The 22,879-nt window shown below is 38.9% G+C and overlaps 1 protein-coding gene across 18 annotated transcripts in view; it reads right to left on the bottom strand.

The window, feature by feature from the left end:
- The window catches only part of LOC123459276, a 116,197-nt gene that overhangs the window by 80,453 nt on the left and 12,865 nt on the right, over positions 1-22,879 (bottom strand). For 9 of the 18 annotated variants that reach the window (XM_045145048.1, XM_045145047.1, XM_045145051.1 and 6 more), the window contains exon 1: positions 1,270-1,409. The exons of the other annotated variants lie outside the window; for them this stretch is intronic. In XM_045145048.1, coding sequence (XP_045000983.1) covers positions 1,270-1,377 — 108 coding nt within the window. In that variant the 5' untranslated portion in view covers positions 1,378-1,409. Of the gene's footprint in view, positions 1-1,269; positions 1,410-22,879 lie in introns of those variants that run through there. 18 annotated transcript variants of the gene reach the window in all.

Below are 22,879 nucleotides of genomic sequence, written 5' to 3'. Positions count from 1 at the left end.
ACATAAACCAAACACAGAATGCAAGTAACATGAGGGCTTGATCTATCAATTTTATAACAGATTTTTTTTGTTGTCCTTTGGGTAAGTTCATTTGTCAGTATGATCTGAATTGAAGCTCTATTTTAGTTTAAGAATTAGTCTTGTGACTAGCAACCCCCACTTGGGATGCACTCCCATTAAATCCCCCAACAGTAATGGACAAGCTGGAGACACTTGGATTTGCATTTGTACTTCTTCACTAGTGGAATGCTTAGGTGAACCACAGCTCGCTGATAAAATACCAGTTATGCTTTAGGTATTTTTTTCAATACCCTTGCAGATCAATAGTATTCAATAATCTGAGCTGAAACTATAAGTCGTAACTGGATTCATTAAAGAAGTAACTTAGATTCTTTTTTTTTTTTTAATGTGGTCTTCCAGGAAGCTGCCTGTGGACATAACTACAGAAAATTAACACAATAAGTAAAGCATTATAGAACAGCTATTAACTGATTACGCTAATAAAAACCAAATGGGGGCCTTAATTCTGCCCCTCTGGGGAAGCAGAACAGATAAAGCAAACAACAGGAAAAGAATTCAGAGTGTAGGATAATTGATTTTAAACAATAATAATAATATAGATAACCTCCTACCAGGTTAAAAAAATAATAGATTTCAATCTTCATTTTGAGAAAAATTGAAGAAAATTCTTGTCTGCTTCCTTAAAACCTAAGTTTCATAATAGTAGAGGTGTTCTCTAGGCTAAAAACTTAGCAAGTGCTGACAAGGCTCTTAACTGCCAGCCACACAGGGACAATGACTTAATTTATTGCATTATCAAAAGGTCTCCCTCAGAGGACGATAGGATCTCCATGTTCACAAGCCATGTTCCATCAGTATAGGACAGCAAATAGGCACGAAGAAAACTAAGCAGTCCAGCTAGGAAGCAAGAGTTCCTACGACCTTGGCAGAAATTTAACTGCATACCCCAGAACAATGCATGGGACTGGCTATATACAGAAAAGGGTCAGGGTAAAGGAGGGCCCTTACTTTGCATCTGCTATTGCAAACATGGTCTATATACCTGCCTTCAAATCTAACAGATCCAACAGTAACTGTGCTAAGTACCTGTTAGGTGACACATGCCAAAGTACATGCTTTATGGAAGTTGTCTCTAATTTTTGTATTACCTCACAACTTAGAGGTGAAGACATGCTGGCTGATGGTGACACAGTGTCATTGTTCAAGCCCCACAATTTAATAGACCTGGCCCATTCAAAAGGTACTCACCATTCTGCCTTCCCAACACAATGTCAGCTTTATTGTCAATTGTTGCTGTAGGGTTATTTTCCCCTCTTCATATATTGTTTTAACCCATGGAACCAATCCTTTTTGCATGGCATATGCAAAGTTCCAGGTTATTTTTACTTCCCACTGGCAAAAAGTCAGCAAATTCAAATGAAATGATAATTTATATGTGAGAAAAATAGTTTAGCATTTTCTTAAAATATGAAAATATAATATCTTATGCAAGGCACTAAGTGCTCAGTTGGCAGAAAATAATCTGGTAGTTTAATGTGAAGCAAGAAAGTTCAAATTTGTAATGCCTTAGAATTAAGGAAAATTCTACCAGTGAACAGGGCATTTAGACATGAAAAGAAAAAGCAATAGAAATTTTAGGAGAAGCCTGTATACACAGAGAACACTTAAGCATGAAAAGGGTCAAACTTTTCCAGAACCTGTAAAAACAGGCCCAGTAATGAACAGAAGGGCCAAGAAGAAAGACTGGAAGTTAACACCCCCCCCCAAAAAATCCAAAGACTAAAGCTCACCAAAAATACAATGTATCCGTCTTCATGCTTTATAATGAAATATTGGAAGCATTTACATTAAGAAATAATTTAAAGAATTTGGGAATTATTATGTTTTGCAATAAGACTGGAAAAATAAAGAAATTCTATAAAAAGGCAAAAAAAATCTTGTCGGTCAGCTAGTAATATTATATGTCTATATAACTCAAAATGTGCCAATTTGGTAAATTATTAGAATGAAAAACCAATACAGGGGAAAATATGAGATAAAAATGAATAAATAAATTCTTATCCCAGCAAACAATAATAGAATGTAATAGGAAAATGCACACACAATAGCATGGAATAAATTTTAAAAACTACATGAAGAAACTCCAGATTTATAAGAGAGAACACTTGGTTTATTCCTGCATGAATAAACCCAATACTTGAAACCTCAAATTCTCACTCAGTAATGTGTAAATGAACCCACTTACACACTGAATGTGGTAAATTCCTGAAGAAGAGCAACTAAGAGCACAACTCCCAGAAAACTACTAAGTGAGGAAGAACTTGTGTCACTGGATATAAAAGCATATTCTTGAAATAAGAAAAAGGGAAGGTATGGAGAAAGTAAGGACAAAATAGATAATGAAATAAAAGGTTAAAATACAGAAATAGGGTCATGACCATACAGTTCCCCTCCCAAAAAAGAATAGAGGATTCATTAAATAAATTTTTACCACAGATATCAAATCAAATTCCAGAAACATGAGAGGTTTAAATGGTTTTGAAAGTAAAAAGAGCCACCACAGCAGACATGAAGGAAATTCAGGTTAATGTGACCTTACCCTGGGATGCACAAGGCCTCACCAACCATAAAAGCAAAAGAAAAAAATATAAAAAGGAAAATAATTATTCACCTAAGTTCATAAACATACATGAACACATTAACAATTAAGTACCAAATGACAAACCAGGAATTGCTCCCAATAAATGTGCTGTCACACAAGCTTGAGGACCTGGGTTCAGATCCCTAGCTTCCTTGTAAAAATGAATGCTTAACATAGTGGCACCTGCCTATAATCCCAGGACTGAAGAGGTAGAGACAGGAGGATTCTTGGGACTTGCTACCTACCTCTGAACATGTGATAGTGGAAAGGTTAAAAACTTAGCTCTGGAGCTGGAGAGTTGGCTTAGCGGTTAAGCACTTGCCTGTGAAGCCTAAGGACCCCAGTTCGAGGCTCGATTCCCCAGGACCCATGTTAGCCAGATGCACAAGGGGGTACATGCATCTGGAGTTCCATGGCAGTGGCTGGAGGCCCTGGCACGCCCATTCTTTCTCTTTCTCTGCCTCTTTCTCTCTCTGTCTGTTGCTCTCACATAAATAAATAAAACCAAAAAAAAATTTTTTTTAAAGAAAAAAAAAACTTAGCACCTAAAAAATAACTTAGCACCTATCTATCCCTATCTATCTTTCTTTCTTTCATTCATTCATTCTTTCTTTCTATTTATCTATCCATCATTTTTCTATCTATGTAATTCACTATGTAGCTGACTGGCCTCCACCTCTGGGAAATTTTGTACCTCAAACTGCTAGAACTGCAGGTGTAAACCACCATGTACAGTTCTTAATATAAAAGAAATAAAGAGGGGAGGACAAAAGGAAGGGAAGAAGGGAAGAAGGGAGGGAGGGAGGGAGACAGGGAGGGAGACAGGGAGGGAGGAAAGAAAAGAGGGAGGGAGGTAACCAAGAGCCAACTTAGGGGCTGGGGCGATGGCTCAGTTGATAAATTTCTTGCCATGGAAACATGAGAGCCGGAGGTCAGATCCTTGGCACCCATGTACAAGTAAGTGAATGCCAGGCATGGTTGTACATGCCTATAGTCCTTGCACTGCAGACATGAAGACAGGAGGATCCTCTGGCTTTCTGGCTAGCTTGTCAGGCTGAATCAGTGAGTTCCAGGTTCAGTGAGAGTTCCTGTGTCATAAAAATAAGGTGGAAAAGTGATAGAGGAAGACAATTCATGTTAACTTCTGGCCTCCGCATGCACACATGTGCACATGCAGAAAAACATACATACACATACGTCACGTATGCATTCATGAAAATATATATAATTTTAAATCAATGAATATCTCCACGGAACTTCAGAGAAAAACTTAAATAAATAAAACTTTTTTAAAAACCACATGGAAATCAGTCAGGCATGGTGACTCATACCTATTACCCCAGCATGCAGGAAGCTAAGGTAGTAAGACTACTATGAGTTTGAATCCAACCTGGGGCTATAGAGTGAGTTCCTGGCCAGCCTGCCCTAGAGTAAGACCCTGTCCCTGTCTCAAAATGAAGGGGTTCATGGAAATCATGTGTGCACAAAACCAACACAGTCAAGAAATATTAAAACAGTTAAGTATGGTAGCTCACATCTGGAATCCTAACACACTGGAGCTTGAAGCAGGAGGACTGCTGAACATATGAGATCAACTTGGGCAGTGATTTCCAGACCAGTCTAAGGTACACTGTAAGACCAGGTCTAAAAAAATATTTTTTTAAAAAAAATACTATTTTATTTATTTATTTGAGAAAGAAAAAGAAAGACAGAGATAAGTAGAAAGAGAGAGAGAGAACGGTCACACCAGGGCCTCCAGCCCTTGCAAATGAACTCTAGACACATGTACTACCTTGTGCATCTGGTTTATATGTGCATTGGAGTATCAAGCCTGGGTCCGTAGGCTTCACAGGCAAGTGCCTTAACTGCTAAGTCATCACTCCAGCCCCTGAAAAAAAATTTTTTTTTTTTTTTTTTTTTTTTGGTTTTTCAAGGTAGGGTCTTGCTCTAGGCCAGAACTGACCTGGAAATATAGTCTCAGGGTGGCCTTGAACTCACGGTGATCCTCCTACCTCTGCCTCCCAAGTGCTGGGATTAAAGGTGTGCACCACCACAACCAGCTTTAAAAAAAAAAAAAGTTAAAATAAAAGAAATGTAAAGAATTTTGTCATCACAAATAATAAGAAAAATACAAATAATAGGATGCTAAAGTTCTTATTTTATCCTAAGCAGAGTTAATGTTTTCTGAAATCTGATTCTCAGGCATTGGGAGTGGGAAGATAAATTGGCAAAGCTGCTTTGGAGGACAACTCTGAAAAGCATAATAGATAAATAATAAGTCTTTTATGCAGAATTTTTTCCTAGAATGATTTAGCCAGAGGACATGGAAATATAAGACAAGAATTTATAAAGGCAGTTATAGTCAGGCCTGGAATGTAGCTCAGTAATAGGGTAGTTGTGTACCATGCACAAGTCCCTGAGTTTGATTCCCAGCCCCAGAATCAAAGAAACAAATGACATAATGAACCAGGCCAAAGGAAATCCAGTATCTATAAATAAAGGTCTATAATGGTGACATAAAAGCCATGATTTAGAATGGTCTAAACAATATGAGCAAATATTTATTACATCTTATCAAGTGGGAAAAGCAATTTAGAACGAGTAAGCAGCAGGGCTCCGATTTTACTTAGCAGACATAAATTTATGTATTTTTAAAAAGTCGTGGTAAAAGATCCGAAAGTATGTGTCAAAATGCAAGCAGGGCGTCTGCGCAGCGATGGGGTCAGAAGCGGCTATCACCTCCTACATCAGCCTTGTCCTCTACCTGGGATGTGTGTTCTTTTGGCAACTCAGAGAACAACGTTTTCGGAAGGTAGCCCTCCTGGGGAGGGTTCTGAAGGGGAAGAAAGAGACCCTGGGCCACAAGGCATCTTCATGTTCCTTGTGAGGCTGTACCTTCATCATTTTTATTTTTTTCATTTTATCTGTTCTCAGAAAAGTTTGCAGTCTACAGTACCACTTGATTTGCTCCTCCTGTGAGTGACAGACCAGAGTGTCCCAAGAATCCTTAATGTATTTTGTGTCAGGGGCCCGTGGGTCAGTAAGGTTATTAATAAACATAGCCTCTTGTTCTAATTTCAGTCCCTCCTCTCCTTCATGCCTCTCCTCCTGCCCTGCTTTTCCTTTCACTTCCCTTGTCTGACCCTTTTTGCCTCCTCCCTGATTTAAAGGATTCAGCCTTCATTTTAGCCCAGCCTTTGTCTCCTTTTCCTTAAAAACAATTTTTTTTATGTTGTTTGTTGGTCCTGTTAAATTTGCACGGGGAACCTAATTTTTAAGGAAATGCATTTTTTTTTCAAACACTTGAATGCAGCTCTTGCACTCCTGTGATCTGACAGTCAGGGGAGAGTGGAAGGAAGTGAAAGATGGGGCAAAATGTGAATAAGCAGCAGGATACTTTGTTCACAAGAATTCTGTTATCCAAAGGCTTTGGCCACAGAAGTAGCCAGAACTTAAGAGACTAGTCTGACATTAAAAGACAAGAAGTTGGGAGCAAAAGGCAGATTTTCCTAATATTATTTTTCCAATATGGTTAGTATGACAAAAACGAAGTTAGTATGTATCATGTCTAAATCTGATATGGGGATACATATTAGGGTTATATAGTTTGCCTTAAATTTGGAGTCATGTACAGCAACTGTACTTTCCGCTATAAGAGCTTGATAAATCACCTAAGCTAATGTTTAGAGTAAAACTTCATCTATTTCTAGAGATTTTATTGCATGAACACATGAAGAGAAATGTTTATGTTGTGTACCATATTCCTTCTACTCTCCAGTTATCCTCCCTCCCTCTCTCTCTCTCTCTCTCTCTCTCTCTCTCTCTTGAATTGTGTTGACATCTTGTGAACTTTTTCTGACATCCTGCATTTTTTAACTGCAAATTCAAGGAATACTTTGTGAACTGAAACAAGTCTACTCCTTGCTCCCCTCCCCACACAATTCTGATTTTGTTTGAAAATTTGCTCCTTTATTAATTATAGTTGTTGCTTTCTTCTAAAAAATTACAAAGTTACATCTGTGAAGAGTAAGCTCTCAGAGATCTGAATGTAACATTTTATCTTAACAATAAGACAGCAACATTTTGTGTGAGAAAATATGTAAAAAGAAATCTGTGCTTCATGAGAAGGAAAATACTTAGTAGCAGAGGCAAGTAAGTTAAAAAGGAGATATAAAGGGAAGAGAAAGGAAGGGAGGAGGGTACTTAATAGGTTGATATTGTATATATGTAAGTACAATGTTTGAGATGGGGAGGTAATATGATGGAGAATGGAATTTCAAAGGGGAAAGTGTTGTGGGGGAGGGAGGGGATTACCATGGGGGATATTTTTTTATAATCATGGAAAATGTTAATAAAAATTTAAAAATTAAAAAAAATACTATGAATATAACTTTTGTGGGGAGCCTATGAAATGTTTTTACATGATAAAAGAGGATCTTATGAAATGATAGGATGAAAGACAATTGCAATTTTCTCCTTTAAATTGTCTTTATTTTATAATTGTTCTAAAATAAGCATATGGTATTCTTATGGCAATAAAAATGATAACTTTTGCAACAAAAAAAAAGAAATCTGTGATTCTATATTGAATTATACATACTTTTCAAATTAACTTCTTGCACTTTTTCATATTCAGGGATATATTAGTTTTTAAATGTGACCTAAAGTACCTTTTTTTATAGAATGAGTGGAAATCTTTGTGATAATATAGTTTTTGTAACACATGATTCATCCCACCCCAAACCCTAGTCCTCATATTGTGAACTATTTTCTTTAAAAAAAAAAAAAAAATGAAAGACAAGTCAAAAATCCATTAAGGAGAAAGGCCGTTGTGGTGATCTAAACTAACTGCCAAGAAATATACTGGTTTTATAGTATTAAAAGAAACACTCCTGACATTTGATCGTTCCTAAACTGACAAAAAAAAAAAAAAAGTAAGGGGGAGCTCTATGAATGAATAACTTCGTATTTAGAACATTATTTTTTAAATTTTGTGCTGCTGGGGATAGAACCCATGGCCTCATACATGCTGACATGTCCTGCACGGAGCTCTTTCACTGGGCCACTGCACAAACAGGCAGGCAGAGATCCTAAACTCAGCTAAGCCACCACTAGAAATAGTGATGAGTCAGCTTCGTATCTAATTAGGTTCTTCGCTTTCTTCATTGAGATTGTGTATCCCTGTAATGCCCAGGCTGTTCTCCAAATCCTGACATCAAGGGACCCATTACCTCAGCCTCTCCACCAAGTTCTGGGATTGCAGGTATATGCTTCCATGCCTGGATGTTAATTACACCACTTTTTAAAGCATCATTTTTCTTCATATTTGCATATTTTATGAGTGTAAAATTAGGATGCAGTGAAGGAGAAAGATGTGCTCACTGAAAGATGTGCTCACGTAGTGCTTACGTAGTGCCGCAAGCTCCACAGCAGCGTGCTGTGGTTCCATGAAGTGCATCCTGTTCTGAGGCCTTTCACACATCATTTGTGGTGTCCTTGTCATGCCACTATGAAAAAGTTATTGTCAACCTCAAGATCTACATGAGGAAAAAAATGGGGCTTCCAGATGTTAAGCAATGTTTTAAAGATATACAATTCTCAGGGCACAAAGCAGGGATTCAAACCCAGGCTCTGCTTGCCAAAGTACCACTTTCAATGGCCAAGAACACACAGACCTCACTGTTTACAATGTGGAGGGCTGGTACTCCAAGGACTAGGGATTAAGTTCTGTCATTTATTGTGACTTACTTGTGGTCAGTAATGCCTGATCACATAGAAGTTATGATTTGGCGGTGTTTGGGAGGACATAAAAGACCTTCCCCAAATTTATACTGCATGGCAATTAGGAAACACTGTGGGTCACAGCAGCATGACTATATAAATTAGCTATTATAACACCAACAGCAAGGTGGGATTCCAACTGGAGAGTCAGTGACTTTCACAGCTGAGCACCTCTGTGCCCTTATTTTTCATGTATTTTAAAAACAGTGACTGGTTATAAGGGACTTCTTGAATTCTTGACAAATAAATGTTCTAAAGATCATCTGTGGGGAGTTCTCCCCTCACATAATAAGGTCTTATGCCCTGTAACAGACCTTTCGTTTTAATGTCCCGCCTGTTTCAGCTGCTTCCAAGTCCCCTTCTGGGATCTGCAGGTTGTGGGACAAGGATAAAGAGTGTGGTGAGTATCAAGCTACATTTCTTAATGCTCCAGGGATAAGATTTCTTATGAAAATTGGCAGCTTTTTTGTTCTTCCTCAGCCTTTTTAACACACAGCCAGGTCTCTCTATTTAGTTATGCCTGCTGTGGTCGAGACTGTACTGGGCTCAATTTATGCTGCTGACAACTCCCATTGAAGTGGCTCAGTGGCACAGTTGGTGGGAGTTGTGTGTATGCAGGCACAGAAACCATGGCCTGCCAAGTGTAATGGCATATCTGCCCTCGGAGATTATGGGTATGATGCAGGCGAAGTGTAATGGATAGGGCAGTCTGTGTACAAATTTTAAATGACTTGCTACACCCCTTTCGGATGGTTGCTGTCAAAAGTATTAGCACATTATACACATAACAACCATGTATCATGTTACCTGTGGCCCCTACAGGATGGCTCCTCCCACATGGTGCAACAAGGGATCACAAAGGAGAAAACACAGGTGAGTTTAATTCTTGGAGCTCCGCTGTACTAATATAGAAGCAGGAAAATACCTGTCTAAATTAGTATGGACTCCAGTTCAAAGAGGACTGCCAGCAAAAGATAATCCCAGAAGAAGTAAATTTCCAACCCAATGAGAACTGGATTTAACATCCAGATGCTCGATGGAGGGGAGCAGTCTACTGCTCTGCAGTCCCAGTGCTGGACTCAATGGTAAGGCACACACACTTAAAGCCTTTATCTTCTAAGCGGACACTCACTAGAACCCAGGCTCAGTTGGAACTCTCATTCTATAGCCTAGTCTGACCTCAAGCTCATGGTACCCCTCCTACCTCAGCATCCTGGTACTGGGATTAGAGGCAGGAGCTATTGGGCCCAACTAAGCATATCTGTTTTTGAGTGAGTCTTCCTATGACAGAGTAATTGACAAATGTTTAAGCAAGGACTGGGGAGGTGACTTAGTTGGTAAAGTGCTTGCCGTGCCAGGGCGCGAACCTCAGGTTGGATCCCCAGAACTCAGGTAAATTCTGGGTGGTTGTGGCTGCCCACTTGGAATCCCAGTGTTTGGTGAAGCTGGGCCAGAGAATCCCTAAGGCAAACTGGCTAGCTACGCTAGTCAAATGGGTGAATCCTAGGTTTAACTGAGAAACCCGACCTCGATAAATAAGATGAAGAGTGGTCAAGAAAGATCTGTCTTTGGCCTATCTATCTATCTTTGGCCTCCACACATAAGCAGACATGCATGTGCACAACCATGTGCAGTGGCACATATGGGAACATGCATACAAAAGCAAGCATGCATACCACATAGACATACACATGCCAAAGAAAAAACTTCAAGCAAACTAAAGGGCTGACTAAGAAACTCCAGCACCATTGTTGAAGTCCTTTCTGTGCCAAAACTATGCTGCATCCTTGCCCAGACTGCTGCTGGGATAGTCTCAGCAGAACACTTTCTCCTTCTCTGAGATCAGAGTGGACTTGGGTGTGGAGTTGTGCTGCTCTTCCCTGCAGTGCAGAAGCACTACAGCTTTGCTTCAATAAACATGCTGATATTGGAGTCAAGGTTGTTGTAGCTCAACAGTAAAGCATTTTCTGGAATGCACAAGGCCATACTGATGCTATTATCTTTCAAAGAAAGATTACCAACAAAGGATCCACCCTGGAATGGAAGTGGTCTAAGATTGAACATATATGTCTCTTTTCATGATCAAGATTTTGTTTTGTAAATAACATTGAAAATCTGTTAACATAAGAAAACATAGCATTGTTTATATTAACTAATCTCATCCAGTGTCTGTTCATTTTGTGTGGAAAGTTCATTCATTCATGTTTGCAACATATTAGCTCCAGGTATATTTCTGTGTCTTTCAGGAGCTAGAGATAAAAGTTGCATACTGTCCTCATCCTTAGGGATCCTGTCTCAATTTATTTAATTTTCATAAGATGTGAAGCATGCTATGTGCCAGGCACTTGCCTAGTGCTTTGCATGTACATATTAATGCATTAACTAAAACAATCATAAGGAATACTTACACTATGATGTCCATTTTACAGATGAAGAAGCTGAGACACCAGTGAATTAACAGCCTCAGGGTCATGCACATGGCATATTGGCAGACTAAGAATTTAAACCCAAACAAATCTCATGCCAGAGATTCCCTTTATTAACCACTATTTGTAAGCTGATGAAATAAATATGCAACTGTTTGCAACATTATCAGTGGAAGCATTGAAGAAACGCCATGTGTAAAATTTAGTTTAACAAATGGACAAAACTATAAAAAAAATGTGCTGGTCAGCTTGTAAAGCAACAAAAGATGAGAGAGGTAGATTCTAAAAGCTAGCAAAAATCCAGAGCAAAATGAAATTTAATGGTGATAAAAATGAGACGCTCTTAAATGCATTAAATCCTCTGTATATGCCCCAGATGATTGACATCTAGCTCCAGGATATGGGGGCTCTTCCCCATATAGGATGTTGTTAGGTGGTAAGCAGGACACTGTTTCTACTGGCCATGGAACTTCTAAGTATATTACTTGTTTCAAGAGACTTCTAACAATACTCTGGCAAACCAGGCCAGCTCATGAAAACAGCAGTCACATCCTGTGGGGATCTGGAGAATGCAGCCAGCAAAGCAGAAGCAGTGAGTTGAAGATGTAGGGTGGCTGTTATCTCTGAGTACTGGAAGGTCTCTTCCAGTAGAAAACTTCTGCTTCTGAGGACAGACTCCAACTCAGTGGATAGATACTCCAGAGGTATTTCTGCTTCCATCCAAGGAACAAATCTGTCTATTCACAAACCTCTCCAAGAACATCAGCTTTGGGGAGAGGGACCTTTCTCCTCCATATCTGTCTGTGTCCTGGGCCCAGACCTTCATACATTATACTACTTGCCTTGAATTTTCAACTCATGAAATCACTCCATCTTCATCTGCTTGACCAACTCCAGAACTCTAGCTTTAGTGGAAAGTTAAATTCGTGCCCTCCAACCTTCCTCCCACAGGAGGAAGGAGGGCATATGTTCTTGATCCCTCCCGTACCTTAATTTTTTTTTAAAAAAAAAAGCAGGTTATCTATTTTATAGGTGAAGAAATAACATGCCAAAAAAAAAAAAAAGCCAAAAGTAGAAGCAATGTTTCTCCTCCCATATCTAGATTTTTGTCCATACTAGAATATCTCTTCACAACCTTTTCATTCCTACACAGCAACTTAGTCCTAACCTTGTTCTGGAAAATTGGTCTGGTCCCCAGTGGCCACTCCATCATTTAGCTGAGAGCTTACTATCATTTCTAAGTTAATTTGTGAATTAATTGTAAATGTCAGGGAGCTCTGACATTGAAGAAGATGGTAAATTGTTGAGATAAACCAATGTCAGAAAAATCCAAAGTAGAAGAAATTTGGCAGTTCCGTGACAATTTTTTTTTTTTTTATCAGAAAAATACATTGATATTAGAAGGGACTGGAATGGCACTGTCCCTGAAATTGCCTGTAAAGCCAGTGGAGGAACACTTCTCACCTCTGAGAATCCCCTAAGATTCTACATCACAGATTTAATCCTGTTTTTATCTTATTTCTTCTTAAAAAGAACTTTAGGAAGAAAAACTTAGTCCCACCTGTGTAATTTCCAATTGGATGGTCGAATGGTGGTATTTAGGGTGGTTAAGTTTGAAAATTCTGTACCCATGCATTATGACCAAAAGTAAAAACCATGGCCACTGCAGGCAAGCCTGCTCTTCTGAAGTGGAAACTTCCCATTCTTCTGGTTTCTTCACCACTATGGACAGATCACATTCAGCAAGGCCAAGCCCTAAACATCAGATTCTTTTAAGGTCAAGATGGTGGCCTCATAGGTGCACTGTAGCTCCTGAGGCAATATCAATGAGACCTGAGGAGATAAACCACCCCTCCCACATCAGTCAGGGTCTCGGAGAAACCACAGAGGAATTGGTGTAATAAGCAAGGGTGCTGCTTCCATGGCAAGCCTGCCAACCTGTGCCAGGGTGAAGGAGACAGACATGGAAGATACTCAAAATATACCAAAGCAGAAATCCAGAAGCTCCTGTGAGCTCAACACTAAAATACACTTAAAACCACCTACCACAGGCTCAGGGAATTTTGTGGAACAAGGGTAGGGAAGATTGTGAGAGCCATAGGGCGGGAAAGAATGTCCAGAGGTATTGCTCCTCCCCCAAAATGACTGACTGCTGCTCTCACAGCTCATAACCCACAACCCCATGTACAATACCAGTAATCCCACTGAGAAGAGCCCTAAGTGGAATAGGGGCAAGAAGGGAAAGGATGGTACCAACACATGATATTCCCATACAAAGCTTAATAAAATTAATAAAATTATATACTTTATATATGCATATATATATAATTTATTTATTAAAAGACAAGTGTTTTCAAGAGATTTTTGTACTTATCAGTATTATGAAAAAAATTGGCTAGTAGGAGGTGGAGAGAAACCTATATCCCAGTGCCATACCAACTTCAGAGCTTTGGCCAAATGTTCTAGATGCTTCCATTTTTCCCAAGATATCCATATCTGCCTCCATCTATGGCTAATGGTGTTCCATAACACAGTGCTCTTGGCAATAAAATCACTATCTGCCATTTGCCAATGACTAACCTGTAACATATTAGAAGACAGTTAAATCAAAGTGCCCTGGTGATTACACAAAAGATGCTAGAGACCTTTATTTCATAAGTTCTTTTGATGAACTCCATCCTGACACATGACTATCTGATAAAAACCAATGCCTGTCTGGCAGGGGATCTCAGTGTCACTTGCCTTACCTGAAAAACAATACTGAGTATCCAACTTGCTGAAATTCTCAGGCAAGTTGCCACAGGGCTTTCTATCTACTTTTCTCTAGCTGAGACACATTGGCCAAGAGAGAAATCAACATGAAGCTGAAATTTCTGTAATTTACAATCTCCAGCTTGTGGACCAGAGCCAAAGGGCTCTGGCTACAAAGTGTAAGCAGATCACTGTGGCCTCCCAATCTAGGTAATTGATCCCAAATGCTGCTGCCACTTTAAGGTTCCTTGAGCCACTTTTTAAGGAATCTGCAACTTTTCTCTATTGGCAGAGAGGGTTTGGAGTGTTAATTCAGTCTTTTCATCAGCACTAAGATCACTGTAAACAGCTAGGTGATTTCTTTTGTATGCCTGGGGACACAGGAGGCCATGGGAGCCTTGCTGGAAAGTCCAGCTCTCTGTTTTCTCATGTTAATCCATCTGTCATTGTGCCCTGCCTCTTAGCCAACTGCTGGGGACAAGCAACAGGCATAGTTCCTGCCTGGGCTGTGGATAATGCCTCCTCCAAGATGGCAGCTAGTTTTCAGAGAAGGATGATGTCTTATCCTAGAATAAGGGATCCTCATCAGCGCTTCCCTACCACATAACTACCCCCATGGTTAGGATGGCTCAAAACCAGTGGCTTTGTGACATTGCTTTCTAACCATAACACTATGCACAGATCATGAGAGAGAAGATAGTAGGGTTTTCTCAAAAAAGACTGGGCTTGGAGGTACTCTTAGGGATTCATGCTGTCTGACATTGAGCTGCTAATACAGCCTCTCTGAGCCTTGATGCCATATCTGCAAAACAGAAATAACATCTGCCTTAAAAGTTCATTATGGCAACAAATGTGATTGTAGGCATAAAGGATATGGAGTAATCCACATGTTATTAGACCATGTAAAACAGTTTTGTAAACCAGATTTTGTAGGCCATCCTTCTTTTTCAATCTGTGTAAGACAGGAAACAAAATTTTCTTGCACTATGAAATCTTTATAGCTTGGGTCTTCATATTTAAAGAGGTATATGATAAAATGGCTTCCTTTGTGGGTCTTTCAAAGCAGTGACAATTGTCTTAGATTTCCTTTATTTCTTTTTCTCTTTGGCCTTCCCTTTTGCTTCTTCCCAATCTCCCTGGTGATAGTTTTAGGTCCTCATTTTTCTTCTATACATCTTTAGAATACAGTTGGCTTCTCTATTAGTTATTTTTTTTAGTCAGATTCTACTGATTTAGTGCCTTTGATCTTTCCTTCTAAGTCACTCACTTGCCCTGACCTTTAAATTCAAATTTGTGCTCTCCCCCGCACCCTCCCCCCCACCCTCTCTCTCTCCCTGTCTATGTAATTCAGCTTTCCAGGTGGAAGCTCAGAAAAGTCATGCGGGAGAGATCTGGGAAACCCATCCTCTTCTTACCTGTGGGATAAGAATATTAGATAGGAATGTACTTTCTTTATTTTGTTTTCTCACAGGAAATCTCCTTACTTTTCCTCAGTACTTCCTGCAGCTCTCAGTTGTCAGGTAATGGAAAGATGGCCTTCACAGTGATAGTCTGTAGCCATTTACTTAGCAATGACATAACAATATCAGGAAACAAAATCAAAATTTCATTTCCTTACAGAGCAGTCTGCACTGGGCATAAGCAAAGATATCCTGGGGCTCAGAAGCCTTTAAACATTTTTATAAGACTTCCCTATATTTTTGTCTTTCTCATTTGCAGAAGGCACAGTCATGTTTTCCTGCTACTGTTGTGAGAAACCAAACTAAGCTGATACATGAAGAGCATTTAGTGCAGTGCCTTAGTTTATTAGGTACTCTTAGGAGTTTTGGCTGATAATGTTTTATTCTTGGTCTCTTTATTCAGAAATCTTATGTCAGGGGCAGGGGCTGGGAAGATTGATTCAGTGAGTAAAGCACAAGCATAGGGACCTAAGTCCAGTTCTTAGAACCCATGTAAAGCCAAGTTCAATAACTCATGTCTGCAATGCCTGCCCACCTATGACCTACACAGCAATAAACAAGAGATCTTGCCCCAAACGAGGGGTGGAAGGCTAGGACCGACTCCTGAGGTTGTTCTATGACCTCCACATACATATATAGCACACATATGTCTACAGGCACACACATACACACACAAAGAATCTAAAACAAAACAAACAAAACAACCTTAGGAGGCCTCGGAACGTAGCTTGTATGGTAGAATGCTTGTCTAGCATGAGCAAGGTTCTGGATTCCAGCCTCAGTGAAACAAAACCAAAATTGAAAACCTATGCATATTTAATAGTCCATGACTACTGACTTTTGGATCTTCTTCATCTGATCATGTTTTCACAGGCATCATCGAAAATGTGCTTCATACATTGTCTTTCCCTCCCTCAGAACATTAGAAAAATATAAAATAAGACAAAAAAGATGATTCACAAAACATTCTATAGTTCTCTCTTGCCTAACCTATCTACTATTCATCGTGAACTAACATGGGCTGGAAATTTTATTGTGAATCCTAAACAGAACTGAATTATTGAGTCTAGGAAAACCTGGTTTGAATTTTAAGTGGCCCTCTTTCTAGTTTCAAATGACAAAAGAGGATTTATGGTATCAGGTAGGTACCAATTGAGATTTGATAAATTCACCTGAGTTTTACTTTGAATTTGTTATTTGAATGAACTCCAATTTCACACAACCTAATCCTTAGATGTAGTCTTCCTGCCACCTTCCCTATGTTGATAAAAATAAAACACAAACTGGGCATGGTGGTGCATGCCTTTAATCCCAGCACTCAGGAGACACAGGTAGGAGGATCACCATGAGTTCAAGGCCACCTGAGATTACCTAGTGAATTCCACATCAGCCTGGGCTAGAGTGAGACCCTACCTTGAAAAACCAAAATAAATAAATAAAACACAAGCTTAAACAGAAGTTGAAACATGCTTTTCATTTTTGTGAGCAAGTTGCAATATATAGAATGCATGCATTCCTGTTTCAGTTGTGAATACAATTTCAAATTTACTATTAGAAAAAAAAACATATTTGGGTAGCATGCATTTTAATAAATAGTTAGCATTGCAAAGTATTCACCAGTATTTTCTTTTGTCTTAATTTGCCATAAAATTCCAAATTGACTAGATGATTATTAGCTAAAATTACCTAGCTCTACCAAGATTTAAAGTTCTGTATTCATCATTTATCTGTGGTTCAGTTAAACTGTGACTTTGAAACCAAGTTTTTATAATCTAAGCTTTCTCCATTTTTACATTTTGTCCCCTTAGAAACCAGAAGCCCAAACTAAGCTAGCTAATTTCTTCAAATTATATGCTAGAGGTTTGGGGAGATTTAAGGATAGATAGTTTACATCAAAATGATAGGTTCACAGTTCCAATTGATGATCATGTACATATAAATGATATATACCCATTAGGTAAAGGGGCCTTCCTTGAGCTTAGGGAAATGTCTAAATCTTATATTTATAGAGAGAGAAGGAACATGCTTCCAGTTTGGGCTTTATTATAAGATAAAATAATCTTAAATAGTGTATCAAATGCCTAGTACATCAATGATCTCTGAAAAGAGTATTTGCGTCAAACTTTATTTTTCACTCCAAAAGTTAAATGGAAGCTTTGCAGTTATATTACATTGAATAACTACTTCTTAATTTAACCAAACATAGTTATTCTGGGATAGTATTTTTTCTTAAGAAATTCTCTCTATATATAGTTCTTCCAAAGTACTACTCATGACATTTCATAAACTGACCACATTTCATACTATTTAAAAATTAAAAATTGAAAACACAAAAGTCATGGGTTCTTTCTTCTTCTGATTTGTAGTCCCAAACTACTGCCCATAAAAATAAACTTTACAACATCTTTGAGAATCCCAAAGAACCCCACTTGAGATTTTTTGGCTGGAAAAGAAAGTGGTTTTGATATTCAAAAAGTTGGCCTTGCTTAGTCAATCCCCAGAAGGGGTGGGGAATCATCTAATCTTAGTAAAATGGTAAAATTAAGGGATTCTATCATCTAACTTGATCTTCAGTCATGTTTTAAAATATGATCAAACAGTACCGACTGGGAAAAAGCACAGAAAGTCTCAAAAATAACTCAAACAAGAAAAGTTGAGCATCTCTTTATGAAGCTTTTCTGTTTCTAAATTAGAGAATGAATAGGATCTTAGTGGAAAGTAGCAACATTGGTGCTGGAACTATCCACTTAATAGCAACCAAAACTTGTACTTCATATACTCTGCTCTGGCTTATTATCAACATGTTTATACATGGGATTTTTGTTGCTCAAGCATTCCAGGTGCCATCCTAGAGCACAAACCAGCAGAAGACAGAGACATCTTAAGGACATCAGCAAAAGACTGATGCGACATACAATTCTGCATGCACACAGGGTAACATGCATGCACATAAGCAAACGCAAAATAGCAACCAGGCTCTCATCTAGGTCGTTGATCACTCACATATATTGTGAGCCCTGGAAAGAATTTTAATCTATGTGGTTTGGAAATAGCGGCCTTTTAAATATGCTGCATACAATGTGTGATGGTCATCTCTAAGATGCTGCTCCATTATCCTTTTCCATTTGGAATGAATGAGGCTAATTAATTTCAGGCCATACTTGATGAGGTCAGCACCATACGAGGGGTGCGTGCTAGACATTGCTAATCTCTTTCAGCTGAGAGTGATGAATTAAAGATGAAGCATGCCTTTGCAGACCTAATTTAGAATGTATATCAAAAAAAAAAAACCTACAGCAAATAATACTATACCCTACAACAAAGAAAAACTTGTTCTCTCAGGCTCCCTGAGTTGTGTTGATTTTAAAGATGTTTTGAGTCCTCTCTGGAATTCCAGCTGAGGATGGGTGAGGCATATCCAGGGAATCCAGCCATCTCCCACCCCTGGCCATGGGGACAGAAAGTAAGATTAAAGGGAGAAAGAAAGAAAACAAAAACAAAATACAGCACTCAGGACTTGATCCCTTGTGTATTGAAATTCCACCTACACATTAGGCATCATTTTTCTTTCTTTTTTTCAGACCTACCAGACTAATAAAGATCCCAAATTAGCAATACCGGTGCGGCGTTGGTGGTATAGTGGTGAGCCTTCCAAATTAGCAATACCTGAATTCAAGTACTGGCCACCCAGATCTGCTGCTATATTTTAAAGTAACACACTAAATGAGGCAGCCAGTTGCTTTTTAAAGCAGATACCCTTAATGAGGCTTATTAGGGTTTTCCATGTCTCTATTTTGAAAGCCAATGGAGATTGACCAGGTAGATAATGTGATACCTTTTATTAAGCCAAGAAAGAAATTGTAATACAGATGCCTGCAGGCCAAAATGTTCTTATGAAAGTTAATTTGAAGCCAAATTCTCAGTTGTGAAAAGGGAGGTGCTCCCTGATCTAAACACTAAGGAGAAGAAGGAATTAGTCATAATTTCTCAAAGATGACTATTCCAAGACCCTAAGGGTGGCAAGACAGGTTTAGCCCATGCCTTGCAAAAAGTGTCTCAGCATATCTAATGGGAGAAATCCTGGCAAGTTATTTACATGTTTTGGGATTTCCCACTGGTGGCCATGACAGCTCCTGACTTTATATCCCAGTAGCTCTCATTAGAACAGAGCTGCTTCAAATTAAGTCCAATCTACATGCTGAATCAATCTTTCATCCCTTTGATTGCTTCTGAAAATATTTATATTTCTTAATAATGCACATTTTGTCTTGTGACTTCTGATTAAACCCAGAAGGGGGTTCCCAAAGCTGGCAATGAACAGAAAAGGATGGTTTGGGACAGGACAAGGAAGATTTGAAAAAACATAGTTTTCTTCCCACTGGGGACAATTATAGAATATAAATCTAATGTTCTTTTGTTATAAAAGTAACAGAGGATGGTTGCAATAAATAATGATTGGGATATTATTGCGATGTAATAGAGATTACTTATTATAGCATGATTCTTCATTGCAGTTCTAACTATCTGGCTGGTTAGCTTAATAGGTTTTGAGAGAAATGATTGTGAGAGAGACTTAGGAAAATTTCCTATTACAGTCAGCAATAACCCTCATAGAGTAGCACATCACAGAACAGTAAAATAGTCATAATCCACACATAGCCAGATGATCAAAAAGTAGTGTTTGAATAAGAAGTATAGAGCAGGGAGATGTTTTCAGGGTACAGTGATTTCTGATTTGGGGCCCAAAAGAAAAGGGGCTCTATTTCAATGCTGGCACCAACTAACTGAGTAAGGCCCCAGCCTCTATAGGGCTAGAGTTTTCTTCTTAACTTTTATCTGAAAAATACCAGGGGCAAATTTGTTCTTCTAAGTGTCAAATTCTTTGGTGTTATAGAGAAAATTCACTATATCAAGTAAAATTTCGAACAACTGTTTAAGTTCAAAAAACTTTTTGCAATAATCTGATGCCAGGCATGGTGCTATAATTCCAGCACTCAGGAGTCTGGGAGAAAGGAGATTATGAGTTTGAGGTGAGCCTGTACTACAAGGCCAGATATTATCTCTAGATAAATATATAAGTAGAAGTTGTATCTGTACTGAACATATATTGACTCTTCCTTGTAGTTACTCCCTAAACTATACAGTGCAACTACACAGATGGAATATACACTGTATTGCAGCCTCAGTAATTCAGAGATGATTTGAAGTGTACAGAGATTTGTGCAAGTTATATTCAAATAGTATGCTGTTTTAAAGGAAGGACTTCAATATGCCTGGAATTTAGCATCCAGTGTGTGTCCAACCCCACCCAGTATCAGCAGATACTGGTCAGTTCTCTCTAGAGATGAAAGAAAGAAAACAAACAGGAGACCTCTCATAATGCTGATTGTCCATAATGCCAGTTTCCAAGAGTGGAAAGCCACTCTTTTTACCTAGCTCTGAAGGCCTCTGGTGTCCACTCAACACAACCATATTTGTAGCATCGCCATTCCTCTCTTTGGGTTAAAGATCATATGTGATTTTTAAAAAGCACCCCAAAACAATCTACTTTGGTTCACTTGATCAATTACCCTATTTCAGGGAAGAGGAAAATAAAATATGATGTGGAAGTCATCTACTTAGCAACTGGCAGAGCCGGAATTTAAATCCAGGCCTCAGGGCAAGGGAATGTGGTTCAATTGTATGGCACTTGCCCTACACAGTATGGGACTGTGATTTAATCCCCATCACTGCAAAATGAATGAACCTATAGCCTGCTTCAACATAACACACTGTTTCAGACATTAGGAATATTTATATTCTATTTGTTTATTTATTGATTTATTTATTTATTTAACAACAACAGACAGACATAGAGAGAGAAAGAGGCAGATAGATAGAGAGAGAATGGGCATGCCAAGGCCTCCAGCCACAGCAAACAATCTCCAGATGCATGCGTCACCTTGTGCATCTGGCTTACATGGTTCCTGGGGAATCGAGCCTCAAACCAAGGTCCTTAGGCTTCATAGGCAAGCGCTAAACCTCTAAGCCATCTCTCTAGCCCCGAGGAATATCTATGTTCTGAAAGTAAATAAGATCTCTTATGAACATTCAGTCTAAACAAAGGCTACTGGAAATTGGAATAGAAACATAGGATATAGTAAGGACTATGAATCCAGGCTTCTAGATTTTATTGATTCATCTATTTATTTAATTTATTTATTTATTCATTTGAGAGGCAGGAAGTGAGAGAAAGTGTCAATTAATATGAGCATGCAAGGGCATCTTGCCACTACAAACAAACTCCAGATGCATGCACTACTTTGTGCATCTGGCTTTACACAGGTATTGGGGAATTGAACCTGGACCATCAAGCTTAGAGCCTTTAATAACATCCTGGCAATATGAATTTTAAGCAAGTGCCTAAGCTTTACAAGCCTTGTTTTATTTTAATTTGCTTTACTTGAATAATGGAAATAACATTATCTAGCTAAGAGAATTATACGGATATTAAATAGCATGTGTTGCCCATAGTTCTGGGATACATTAGATAGTACTTGCAACTAACATCATCATCGTGTGTGTGTGTGTGTGTGTGTGTGTGTGTGTGTGTGTGTGTGTGTATGTGTAGATGAGCTGACCTCTGGGACAGTATGTCAAAGCCAGAGGAAAACATCAGGAGGCCTTCTTTATCATTCTTGTGCATGACTTCCCTGAGACAGAGTCTCTCATTGATCCTGGAGCTCCATTGTCTCAGTTAGACTGGCTGCCCAGTGTGCCCCAGTGATTCTCCTGTCTGCCTCTGCTCCCACCCCCACCCACACCCCTAGTGCCCAGAGCTATTCTTACAGATGTGCACAGCCATGCTCATAACTCCTTTTTACCCGAGTGCTGGGGATCAAACTCAGGTTGTCATGCTTGTAGAGCAAGTGCTCTGACCCTAGTGAGCCATCCCATCACCTTTGTGGTTTTTTCAAAAACAAGATGTCCAAAGAAAACCAGAATATATTTCAAATTCTAACATTGCTCCCTAGACTCAAACATTTCTCAACCTCAGTTTACTCATCAAAAAAATGAAAATTCACAACTGAATTTTTCAGTCCTGGGACTGAACAGGATTGCAATAGAAAGTAAATGAATCATGCACATGAGAGCCCTTTTGAAATAGGTAGAACACTATAAAATATAACAGGTGGTGGTTTTATTAAAACATTGTTATTCCTAGCTTGGAAAGACTCTTGATGCTTAGAACTGTTTAACATATAATGAAACAGGATAATGACCTTGTTTCTTTTCTCAAAGACATCAACTTAAAAACCCAAAGGGAGGGCTGGATAGATGGCTCAGCAGTTAAAGGTGCTTGCTTGTAAAGCCTGACAGACTGGGCTTGATTCCATAGTATGCACATAAAGCCAGATGCACAAAGTGATACATGCATCTGGAGTTCTTTTGAAGTCACAAGAGGCCCTGGTTTGCTTGCTCTCCTTCTCTCTCTCTCTCTCTCTCTCTCTCATTTTCTCTCTCTTGCTTGCTCTCTCCCCCCCCCCCCACAAGTAAATGTTTCTTTTTAATCCAAAGTGAGCTGCAGTAGGTCTTATAGCTTGATCATAGACTGCTGAGCACACCGACACACTTGAAAGGCTCCCCTCCAAAATGAAAAACATGTAGCACCATTAAGTTAGAAAAAAAAAAAAAGTGTCCTTACATATCACTACCATGCTACTTGCAGTTCTTATAATATGTTCTTTCCAGAGCATTAGATAACTATGAGGTCACAGATTTTAAAACAGCAAATCTACTCTCATTTTCTCTACCCTATA

The sequence above is a fragment of the Jaculus jaculus genome, chromosome 3 (genome assembly GCF_020740685.1).
Source record: "Jaculus jaculus isolate mJacJac1 chromosome 3, mJacJac1.mat.Y.cur, whole genome shotgun sequence".
NCBI classification, from domain to species: Eukaryota; Metazoa; Chordata; class Mammalia; order Rodentia; family Dipodidae; genus Jaculus; species Jaculus jaculus.
The sequence above is the reverse complement of the archived record's forward strand: the minus strand, read 5'-3'. Positions and strand labels throughout refer to the sequence as shown.